This window comes from Staurois parvus, unplaced genomic scaffold (assembly GCF_062004578.1).
Source record: "Staurois parvus isolate SC_StPar_1 unplaced genomic scaffold, SC_StPar_1.0 ptg000274l, whole genome shotgun sequence".
Taxonomy (NCBI): Eukaryota; Metazoa; Chordata; class Amphibia; order Anura; family Ranidae; genus Staurois; species Staurois parvus.
In genome coordinates this window covers 1,373,898-1,386,479 of record NW_028318070.1, presented here as the reverse complement: position 1 = coordinate 1,386,479, position 12,582 = coordinate 1,373,898, and the positions used below count along the sequence as shown (strand labels likewise).

Below are 12,582 nucleotides of genomic sequence, written 5' to 3'. Positions count from 1 at the left end.
TTCTCCGCAATAAAAATCCTTTTGTGTCCAGGATCCAACCCAACAACCCACCCTTATACTTACCTGAGCGCAATCTCCATCCAGCAATGCTTTGACCCTCCTCACAGGGCAGATTGATAGCAGCAGGAACTATTAGCTCCTGCCGTTGTAAATCAAATCCTATGATGAGGGAGCAGGAGGTAGGGCAAAGCTCCACTGTCTGTGTCTATGGACGCAGGCAGCGGGGCTCAGGAGCAAGCCTGCACAAGTAAGCCCCCCTTAGTAAGTGGCTTGCTAGGGGGATGGGGAGGAGCCAGGAGCACCAGCGGGGGACCCAAGAAGTGGCAGATCTGGGATGCTCTGTGCAAAACAATTACACAGAGCAGGTAAGCATGACATGGTTGTTATTTAAAAAATTAATAATAATGGTTTTAAATTGGTTTAATTTTTAAGGAATGACCCCTCCATTGTAACCACACTGGACTAGACACTTGTCCTGCTTCAAGGAAATCGTAACAATGATTCCTAGGAGCCTAGTGATTCAAACCACTAGTACCCACCCAAAACTGACTTATCATGTTAGGTGGAGTTGGCTGTTAACTCTTATTTATCGTACTGATCTTGTACAGCTACATTGGAATACATATATTGATCTCAGATGCCCCACCAACATCCCACCACCCCTTAATTTTATCTTGCTGCATTGTCTGAGAGAAACCATGGCAGCTGGGGATCTGAGACCTGTATATAGCCTTTAAAAAATTTTTAATTTTCATCCTCTAGAACTCCCTGCCCCAAACCATCAGATTATCACCTACTCTCCTCTCCTTTAGGCGCACCCTGAAAACCCACCTCTTCAGGGAAGCCTACCCCACCCCCTGCTAACTTGCCGACCTCCTCCACTCTTCCTACCACTCCATCCCCCACAGCTATCTCCTCCTGTGCCACCACCCCCTCCCTCCTAGATTGTAAGCTCGAAAGAGCAGGGCCCTCGATCCCCTCATGTTTTGCATTGTATTGGTATTGTTCTGTCACATGTTCTGTCCCCCTTTGTAATGTACAGCGCTGAGCGAACTATTGGCGCTTTATAAATACTGTATAATAATAATATAGTTATATTTAGTGAATTCAGTAATTCTTGGAATACAATACCACCAAATAATGTTATACAAATCATTTTCACATCATAAGTAATGATAGTTTGGTGGAATTGCTAGGCACATGGCAGAAAGGCAGGCACGCTCTGCTCCAGTGAACAAGTGAACAAAATCTAAAGTTGAAGTGCTTAACCAACCACAAGGTATAGTGTAAAGGAGAGAACGCTCTACTGGGCCCCACAGGAAAATCTGTAAATGATTTCTCTTTTCTCTTGGTCATCAGGTTCCCTTTGATATAAATTTTCCCCAGAACGACATCTGCCCAGCTGGACACTATTGCCCTAATGGAACACGAGCACCAGTTCCCTGCCCTCCAGGCTCATTCTCTATGGCCGCAGGACTGAGTACCCAGGACGAGTGCCAGCCTTGCCCTGCAGGTCACTACTGTGCTCAAGCTGGACTGTCTGATCCTTCCTTGGCACCTCCATGTTCCGCAGGGTGAGATAACAAGTTTCTCTTGCAGTAGTCAGTGTATAAAGATGTGTGTTGGTATATAAATCTTATGCATGTGATATTTGATCATCATTTGTTAAAATTATCTCGGACAATCTGTATTACCAGTAGGAATTGTATTCTTTTTTTTTTCCTCTACTCTGCTGGGTGAGGAAAAGTAAAAAAAAAATCCCATTGGTAAAAATTAACAGAGACAGAGAAAAGCACACCATTTTTTATGCCAAACAAAAGTGACAACTCACAAATGCTCGGCTCGTACTGGTGCATATCATGCCCGCAGGGGACAGTTCTCTGTGTACCTTCATGCAATGGCCAGTGGAGGACCCAGTGGAGAATGTAGTAGCTGTCACTCCTGCATATGAGATCTGCTCTCGAATGACAGATGCTTTCAGGACCCGGATCTGAACCTGCCATCTCTGCAATGTCTGGCGATCTCTCTTTATGCTGAGCCACCAAAAATGCAGCTCCCGGGACAATTCCTTGAATGGTCCTGCCTTGAACCTTGAACTCGTTGCTCTTCCCATGAACTTCCTGATTTAAGCCATGTCTTTGCACTTCCTGTTTGCAAGATTATTGTGCTCTCTCCAGCCAATATCTCATTCCTGTCACTCCTGCTGCTGCTGTCCGTATCTTTATCATCAATCCTTACCAAACCTTGACTTGTTCCTCATCTATGCTTCCGCTTGAGCCCAGCCTGCAACCATTGGTTACTGACATTTGGCTTGTTTACTGACTACGTTTCTGTTTAATCACTACCTGCCATATCTGCCACCAGACCCCGGCTTGCTCACCTCCTGGTTAGGCGATCCTGGGGTCCGCAGCTTGGTACTAGCACCATTAGGAGTTCTGGTGAATACCGTTTAGTGCTTAGACCCTGCACCATGTCATCCGCTTGTGCGCTTATCCTGCTGGTCAGTGGGTGCCTCTCTAATTCCATAGCTACTGGTCGCTGAGCCTGACCATGACAGATGCAGTGGCTAACTGGATCTCTTGGGTCTTGAGGCTTGAGAAAGAGGGACATCCTCAAAACACGTCGCCTAACCACCAGAACACACACTTGTTTACAGTCTGCACCCCCTTTCCAGTCTTGATGCAGTCAGATAGCCGCTGCATCTGTTATTTGGGAACGGATCTCATCTGAAGGTGTGACAACTTCTACATTCTCCTGCAGCCCCACCACTGTTCATGGTTTGCGGGCTTACATGGAAATGTCCCCTGCAAGCCTGATGTTCACCAATGCAAGCTAAACATATGTGAATTGTCACTTTTATTCTTCATTCTAGATGTTTATTTTATTTATTACAGGTACTTGTATAGCTCCATCAATTTACGCATCGCTATATATATAAATATTGTACATTCACATCGGTCCCTAAATCACATTCATACATGCACATACTAGGGCCAACTTAGACTGGAGCCAATTAAGCTGCCATCATGCCTTTAAAGCGTGGGGGGGAAACCGGAGTACCCGGAGGAAACCCACACAGGCACAGGGAGAACATGCAGACTCCAGGCAGGTGGTGTCATGGTTGGGATTTGAACCAATGATCCTAGTGCTGCCGGGTAGAAGTGCTAACCATTTAGCCACTGTTTTATCTTTTTTGTTTTACTCTGTTTTTGGTACTTTTTAATACATGGATATCCTTTAATACATGGATTGAGTACAATTTTATACCTCTGGATTTACCTAATATCCTAATCTTTACCATTACAGTTTGGTAATTCATTCACTGCCCCATGAAATCACAGATTGCTAGGTGTTGCGCTCTTTTCCTTCCTTTTTAAATATAAAAATCCATTGATTACTATTGATCAAAACAGTCTGAGACAAGTCTTCCTGGATGCTATTGCAAATTAGGCCTATAACACATCCAGTTTTCTTATACCCCGTAGCTGTCACACAGAGCTGCTGTCTTCCTATTCCAGACCCTCATTGTACATTATTAATGCAGGTAATACATGGGCACAATATTCTGAGGTCATATGATAGTGTGATGGGAGCGCAGTACACCACACAAACACTGGATGTCACTGTAACATATGAAATGGGAGTTATGAGAATCGTGTCAATGCAAGGACTTACTGCAATACGCATGACTCTGGCAGATTCTCATGTAACTAGCTAGTGTTCACAGTCTGGGCACAGCAGGGATTATGCGGATATGTTCATTTGGACCAGGGGCGGACTGACAAATCATGGGGCCCCCGGGCAATAGGGGATTATGGGGCCCCTGTGTCCTTGCCCAAACTCAAAAAAGCCTATGAAAAAGGTACCAGGGGCATCTCATGGGGCCCCCTACTGACCCCGGGCCCTCGGGCAGTGCCCGAGTTTCCAAATGGTCAGTCCGCCCCTGATTTGGACTATTTTATTTTGTTACATGATTTCATAATTGGGGTGTAATAAGGATCTAAATCATTCGATAAAAACAATTGCTGGAAAAAACATTCTGAATGGCACCCTAACGCATCTCATCCCGCAGCGTGATCATGGGTGCGGAATCCTCAAGGAAACCGCATGCTCAAAAAGATCACGCAGTTTCCCTGTGGATGAGTTGTGAAAAAGGTGCATGCACCTTTTGTTTTGCTATTCACTCGACACAGCAGCCAATTCAAATTAATGGGCTGCTGTGCCCAAGCAAACATGGCCTGCACTAGTGTGAACCAGGGTAGAAGGAGAGTGTCTTGTCTCCTGAATAGGCTGGCCATTAGTCAAATAAAAGAGGTGTCTTCTTCCAGGAAGGCTGTTGGTGTGATTGAAGTAGGCTGTGATCTGTAGCTTCTCTCCTTATTAGACATTCTTTACCTTTCCCACCATTCCCAATATAGCAGTTGGAAATCCAAGAATAGCACATATCTCTTCTCCGCGTCTCACCCAATTGAGCTCTTGGGACAGTACCATTGAACTCTTGGTATGGAACTCTTTAACCTCTGGGTTCTGTACCTTTTGAAAGATTAAGATGAAACCTTTGAATTCTTGGAACAAAACCTTTGATTTTTTGGGACAATACTTTTGAACTCTTGGAATAGAACTTTTGAACTGTTGGGATGGAACCTTTGGACTCCTGGAACGGTACCTTTTGAACTCTTGAAACAGAACCTTTAATAGATTAAACGTTTGAAATTATGGCCTGAAACCTTTGATCTCTTGGAGACAGTACCTTTGAAACCATTAGAAAGGAACCTTTAAACTCTTGGGACAGAATTTTTGCACTATGCATGTCCACTACTGCATTGTAGATGACAAAGGACCCATCGTAGGTCTTCTCCTCCATCGTATAATGCATATGTGTGATTCAATGGTTCCATTTCAATCCTTCTCTTCATCATATTGCCTGTATTGCAGAGGAACATTACAATGTGGCTGCTGGGGATGCTTGGGACAAAACATTTGAAATCTTGTTGGGACTATACCTTTGGACTCCTGGGGCAGAACCTTTGAAAGATTAAGATGGAGCTTTTGAACTCTTGGGATAGAACCTTTGAACTTTTTGGATGTAACTTGCACTGTGTATGCACTAGTATATTGCAGGTGACAAAGGTTCCATCACAGGTCATCTTCTCATATATGGAAGAACCAAAAAGTTATGACATGGGGGTTTATTTACTAAAGCTGGAGAGTACAAAATCAGGCTCTCTTCTACATAAAAATCAATCCGCTTCCAATATTAGCTTGTTCAATTAACCTTTGGCAATAAAACCTGGAAGCTGATTGGTTTCTATACAGGAGTGAGCCTGATTTTGTACTCTCCAGCTTTAGTAAATAAACTGCACGGAGACTATAATCATATATCAGTGTATCCACGTGTTTTTCAGCTTATGCCAACAGAAGAGCTGTGGGGCTGTATGTATTGTTACATACCTTCATTTGATCTACCATAAGTGGAGGTTTTATATACAGGGGGGCTCTATGGTATGGCCATATAGTGGCATGTAGAAAAGGACACAGAAATTATACTTGAAAACAATTTCTCACTCCCAACTTCTGTTATTTCTTTTGAAAACACCTATAGGATGCACTACAAACACTAGGGGGTGATATCATACTTATTAATGGTATTCATTTCCTTTATTAGAAGTGCCAGGGTAAGTTTGTCAGTAGTCCTGGTTTTAATCACTGATTTATCCTAAAGTAGCTTTAAAGCCAATCGCTAAAATCATGCAAGTGTTAACATGTTTTCAATATTGTCATATCTGCAACAATCCCTGCTGATCCTGACAGGTCCTTGTTCAGGCATTTTCTAGGATAGGCTGACAATACTCTGTCCATGTCTCCCAGCTGTGCTCCTGCATGGTCTGTCTGTCACTTGAACTTCTAATGCAGTCTATAAGTGTATTTTTTATTTGAAAGAATAAAGAGTTGTTTATAATATGCATTGCTTTAGCACACCAAATGTAATTCATTTAAGATTCACTACAGTTCTCATTACCTACGCCCCCGTCAATAATATAGGCAACTGAATGCAGGTGGGTACTAAAAAAAGAGAGCAACTGATTTAGAATTTTGTAAATATAAGCTCAAATACTGTGTTTACATAAATATTCCAGCAAATACTAGGCCAAGCTCTGATAATACTCTGCAGTATGGCTCTGCTATTTCTCATTTATTATTAGACATTAGTGATGATCTACTGATGAAGGATTGTTTGTATTTCCAGATATGTCTGTAAAGAGGGCAGCTCCATTTCCTGTCCGTCAGATGACATTCATGGCTATCGTTGCCCAGCTGGATTCTATTGCCCCATTGGCAGCAGTTTGGAGATTCCATGTGACCCAGGCACATTTAGCCCTCTGTCCGGAGCAAGTACATGCCTTCCCTGTCCTGCAGGGAGCAGCTGTATCTATGTGTCTACAGTGGAGCCCCTTAACTGCCCTCGAGGTAACAAAAATTCTGGCTCAAAATACAAAGACAAAGATTTCACCCCCATGTCTTATATTTTTACATGGCAGACACTGAGCCAAAAATTCTACTAGGAGAAATGTGTCAATACTCTAAGCATCAAAATACGACTGTTTCCAAGTACATGAATCAGATGCATTAGGTGCCCCTGGAAATGTTTCCTCTTCTTAGCTGTCATAAAATGCCCCGACCATTTGTCTGGGAAGCAGGGCTTTCTTTCACAAAACATAGGTGCAAAAACTCCTCCCTTCTGAGTCACTTCTTGTCTCTGCAACTACCCACCTCCGAGCACTGTCATTTGGTTCAACCCCCTATCCACCTCCCAGTACCTCTCCTTGTAGAGAATATAGAGCCAAGTAACATTTTGTGGTGCTAAATAATTTGTATGGAATTTGTTAATAACAAGAAAAGCAGAAAAATAGATCCCCCGCAGCAATAGCCCCCCCCTTCCCCAGCAACAATAGATTCCTCCAGCAACAATGGATCTCCAAAACAAAATACCACCCCAGTAACAATTGACCCCTAGCAGCTACAACAGATCTCCCAGAAGCCTGCATCAATAGACTCTCCAACATCCAGCAACAATAGCCCCCCCCCCCTCAACAGTAGATCCCTTCCAGCAACGGTTGACCCCCATCAGTAATTGATCCCCCACCAGCAACAATAGACCTTCCCAGCAACAATAGACCACCACGCAAAAATAGACCACTTCAGTGACAATAGATCCTCAAGCAGCCGGCAACAATAGATCCTCCAGCACACCCCAGCACTCCCTGCCATTACACACATTGAGTTCCCCAGCGTTCCCGCTGAAAAAAAGCCCTGCTGGGAATCATTACAGTGTGTAGAGGTTACCATAGTATTTGAGTGAGAAAAAAAATATCCATCTATTTGTATTCAGGTAATTATTGTCCAGCCCTGACTGCAGCACCATTCCCATGCCCAGCTGGCACTTTCAACCCTATGGAGGGAGCCCTGTCACTGGCTTCATGCAAGCGGTGCCCAGCTGGCAGATACTGCAGAGGAGAGGCCAACTGGGAACCTGATGGTAAGAAGTTAAATACAGTTACTTATTTCAAACATGGTGAGCTACCTAGTCACTGCTGAGATGGGAGAACTTAGACACTGCGGGTAGGGTGGGGGGGAGGGACACTGCTGGGAGGGAGGAGCAGGGTGGAGCCTATCAAATCTTGGGAGAGGGAGAGCAGAGCTTCTAACGGAAGGAGAGAGCTAACCTTCTGCTAGGAGATGAGCTGGGCTTTTGAACCATTGTTGGGAGGCAGATTCAGGGGGGTGCTTAGCCAGTGCTGGGTAAGGGTAGCTGAGATTCTAAGTTTCTGAGTCACTTTTAGGAAGGGAGAACTGAACTTCTCAATTATTGATAGCTGAGGAGAACTGACCTTTGGAGTCACTGCTGGGAGGGGCGAGTTGAACTGCTTGTAAGACCCGACTTAGTCATCTTCAGAGCTTCTTCTGTGAACTTTGCGGATTATTGCTTCACATTGCTTGCAGCTCCAGAGGTCATTGAGAACTTGTTTTAAAGCTGATTTATAGTCTGTTATGAATATGTACATAATTTAAAACTTTTTTTCATTTTGAATAGAGCAAGGGAGGGTAAGAACCCTTGTCAGATTATTTTTCACTGTCTTTGGCCCATTGGGGAGATTTCCCTTCACTTCCTGCCCTATAACTAAACAGGAAGTGAGAGGAAATCCCTGCAAATTAAAGGAATTCCTTGGGGACCCACAGGTCACCAGAACTAGTGTCGCCATTGGAAAATTTCCCTTGTATTGCTTTTCTGGGGACAACTCAAAATTTGGGATTTTCTTTTACTTTCACTTTCAGTGATAATGGTAAACGAGACAAATAGAGAGGGTTAATATCCTTAACAGGGGCACAGACAGCAATAAAAACTGACAGGTGTTCTAATGTTCTAACCCCTCTCCACTCTATCCAAAACTAAAAAAAAAAAGTTTTGCCTTTAGTTATACTGTCTATTGCCTTGCCACAGGTTCACTTTAATGTTAACAGCCAAATGTCACCTAATGATGAATTTCATCTGCAGTTGTGATGTATCTTTTAATTTAGTGTATAGACGTCTGATGACATATGTTATGGAAGTAAAGGCCTGTATGAGCCTACGGCATGTAAAGCATGGTTCTCTTTTCCAAGAAGAGAGCATAATTGTGTATTCATCCACTAGCATTTAAAGTATAACTAAATGCAAAACGGTTTTGAATAAAATGGAGAAGGATTAGAACACCTCTCAGGTTTTTATTGCTGTCTGTGCCCCTGTTAGGGAGATTCACCCTTTGTATTTGTCCTGTTTTACTTTCACTTTCAATGTTAATGGTAAAGAAAATCCCAAATTTGGGTTGTCCCTAGAAAAGTAATAGAGGAGAAATCTTCCAATGGGGACACTAGTTCTGGTGAACTAGGGGAGATTCCCTTAATTTGCAGGGATTTCCTCTCACTTCCTTTTTTGGCTATGGGACAGAAAGTGAAGGTAGATCTCCCCAATGGGACAAAGAGGGCAAAAATAAACCTTACAGGGGGGATAACCCTCCCGTACCCTATCCAAAATGAAAAATAAACGTTTTGCTTATAGTTCTACTTTAACTTTCTCTAGATGCAGCAGTTCTGTACCATTCTGGTCATTGTTATACCTCCATCTCTGTTCAGGCCTGTGCTCAGCTGGATATTACTGTGAAGGTGAGGCAACAGACATCATCCCTCAGAAAACTGTCCACTTTCCTCTCAATGGCCCTTGTCCTCCCGGCCATTACTGTCCTGAAGGAACACCATCACCAAAGCCTTGTCCTGTTGGCACACTGAAGAACAGCACCGGTAACTGGAGTCTTTTGCTTTAGTTGTGCTTCACACGTGTTTTCCCCTGTATCTCTTTTATCAGAAGGGATTATTATATATTCACTGAATGGAGGTTCATTCATGTACATCTCATTTATCAGATCATTTATCTATAGTGCCTCACACACACCCATTTTTCTAAAACCACTCTGCTTTTGAATAATGGTGATATGTAAATATGTTCCTAAGTTATTTAGATTGATCAAAGGCAGCTCAGGCACAGGTTTTAATCCTTCCCCACAACGAGTGGCTCTAAGCCCTGGTTCACACTGAATGTGACTTTGAATTTGCACTACCTTATTTGAAGTAGCACGATTTCAAAGCTGCAGATCAGTGCAATTTCTACTTCCGATTTCACAGTGGCTTGCGACTTCATTTAACAGTAGTCAATGCAAGTTGTAATGCAATCGGAAAAAAATAATGCATTAACTTTTTTTGAAATTGCACTACTTCAAATTGTTCTGATTTAGTGCCATAGAAATGCATTAGATGTGACTTCAGGTGCGATTTGTAAATCACATATTGCACCTGAAGTCGCTCTGATGTGAACCGGTGCTAAACTGTTTTTAAAAATCTATTCTAGTATGTATTCTTAACTTAAAAAGTCCCTTCTATCTCGGTCAGCTTCCTCCAAATCTCCAAATTCCTTGCTGTGATTGGACCTCCTGAGAGAGGGTGGCTACGTCTGTTCTCTATGATCCTACTGTATGTAGGCACCTAGCCACCCTTTCTTGCTTGCCACCAAGATGGACTATGGGAGAAAAAAAACAAAAGTATAACTGTTTATGGTGTATATTTATTCTGTATTAGTTCCCATACTGCATTTTTATTGTAAATGTGTGTGATGGTGGAGTTGCTCTTTATACAGAGGAAAGACATACATGTGAGACTTGTAGACATCTGTTCTGGTATGTCTATAACTATGCTGTGTATAAGCAGCTTTCTCCTTATATCCCGTGTCTCTCTAAACAGGAGGCTCTTCTGTGGACAGCTGTGTTTCATGCTATGCAGGACATTTCTGTGCCAGTGTTGGCCTGAGTTCACCTACAGGACTGTGCGCTGCTGGATTCTACTGCCCGGGAAACTTCACTTCCACCAGCCCTACTCCGTTTCTGTGTCCTAAGGTAACAGAGACCACTCTATGGCATTATAATACTAGCACAGGTACAAACCAATAAATAGGGTGACTAAAACACATATAAATAAAAACAAAGGGTCTCACTCATGGAGCTGCAATCCTAAGGCATGCTAAAGTAGTCCATTAATCAATACAGTGTGTATAGAAAAGAATCGCCCCCCTTTAAAATCACATTTTTGTTGCTGCTCTCCCTGTACTTGCATGGGTTTCCTTCAAGTACTTGGCTTTCTTCCCACACCCCAAAAGAAATGGTGGTGGGTGAATTCTAAATTGGCCCTAGTATGTGTGTGTATGTATGTGAGTTAGGGACCTTAGATTGTAAGCTCCTTGAGGGCAGGGACTGATGTGAATGTACAATGTAAAATGCTGAATAAACTGTTGGCGTTGTAGAAGTACCTGTGATCAGGGGCGGACTGACCATTTGGAAACTCGGGCACTGCCCAAGGGCCCGGGGTCAGTAGGGGGCCTCCATAAGATGCCCCTGGTACCTTTTTTCATAGGCTTTTTTGAGTTTGGGCAAGGACACAGGGGCCCCATGATCCCCTATTGCCCGGGGCCCCCATAAGTTGTCAGTCCACCCCTGCCTGTGATCTATTCATATGTAAAGAATACATTGAGAGTGCTCTGGCACAGTCCTTATTCCATGTGCACATTCTGATATGCTGTGCCAGTCCAAAGCTCCTCATAAACATGACAATTTTTTTTTATTTTATTTTTTTTAAATTTTCCATTCGCTATCAGCCATAATGTTATTACAAGTTGTCATGTGTTTCAGACATGTCACTTTTTTGAGGTTTCAGTAGAATAGAAGAGGCTCCAAAATGCAGCATCAGCTTCAATGGTCCTCAGTGCAGCACATTAGTGTGAACAAATCTTCCTGGAAACAATATATTTTCCAGTGGCTATGCAATGAGATGGAATTGAGCCTTAATAGGTATCGTAGCTGATAAGAGATTAGGATGGCTGTCTGCATATACTAAAATTAGGCTGTAACACTTTCGCTACTGAGAATTGCAATTTTTTCACATGCAGCAGAGTCTTGAAAGGTTACCAAAGCCCCCCCAACTATATATTTTGTGAATGTTTTGGGGCACATTGAATTGAAAGATGTAACTGCAGATTTTGTACATCCCTCAAGAGTTGTGTAGTGCCCCTCTAGATAGCCAGGGGGAAATAGTGGCTAATTTATAGTTAGGCTGAGCAGCAGCCTGGGGAAATAGTCAGCAGGGTCAAATTTTGAATCAGGGCTGAGAGGCTCTGCAGGTCAGTTCCCTGATACCTCCCCCCACTCTAGAATTTTGCAGAAGATTCTAGAAGAAGTGGGTGGGAGTGAGGAGGGGCTGGCCTGTACACTTAGAGGACTCTAGCCAAACCCCAAGCAGGAGGCTTGGCATGGGGCCAGGGCAGCCTTTAAGTGTGGCTGAGCCTGCTCCGCAGCAGGAGAGTTTGGATAGAAGATGTGAGGACAGCTGAGATGCAAGAGCCTGGTAGAGGGGTCATTGGGAAGAGGCCTGCCTACAGGCTAAGACCTGGAAAGGAGGATCATTCAGCCTCATCAGTCCTCGGAGGAAGGACTATCGGTCAAGCCAGGAAAGGAGCCAGCCAAGCAGAAAGGCAGACACCTACTTAAACCAACTCACAGGCGAAAACTCAGTGAGTAATCCTACAGCCCCTGGGTCAGCAAGTGGGAAAAGAGTATTCTGGCAGGAAACCTGACTAGCTCCTTACCCGGGACTGAAAATCTTAAAATGGCAGGCACTGGATCCCTTTGCCCAGGGATTCCTCCAGACAACTGGGTAAAGAAGAAGATTTATCTGGGGACTAAGGTGGTACATCAGGAGAGGCTGGAGAGCTCTCCAAGAAGAGTTTTGCTGTATAAAGAGTTGTAGATAGTTGCCAGGAACTTGTCTTCAGTTTCCAGTTCCATTGGGCACCCCATGCACCCCTTACCCAATCCAAGTACAATTCCCATAATAAAACTTAAAAACTGCTCAAAGACTTTTTACTGGCTCCGGAATGCAAGTCTGTGAAAAATGCGTGTTGCCTGGCTGTGCAGGACTATAGGAGGACCCAAATTTTCAGCAACT

General features: G+C 43.5%; 1 protein-coding gene across 1 annotated transcript in view; it reads left to right on the top strand.

Annotated features, from left to right (window-relative positions):
- Positions 1-12,582, top strand: part of LOC149459112 (uncharacterized) — a 243,337-nt gene that overhangs the window by 122,058 nt on the left and 108,697 nt on the right. The window contains exons 58-62 of the mRNA XM_089681623.1: positions 1,360-1,574; positions 6,248-6,468; positions 7,391-7,537; positions 9,172-9,336; positions 10,330-10,481. Coding sequence (XP_089537749.1) covers positions 1,360-1,574; positions 6,248-6,468; positions 7,391-7,537; positions 9,172-9,336; positions 10,330-10,481 — 900 coding nt within the window. The remainder of the gene's footprint in view (positions 1-1,359; positions 1,575-6,247; positions 6,469-7,390; positions 7,538-9,171; positions 9,337-10,329; positions 10,482-12,582) is intronic.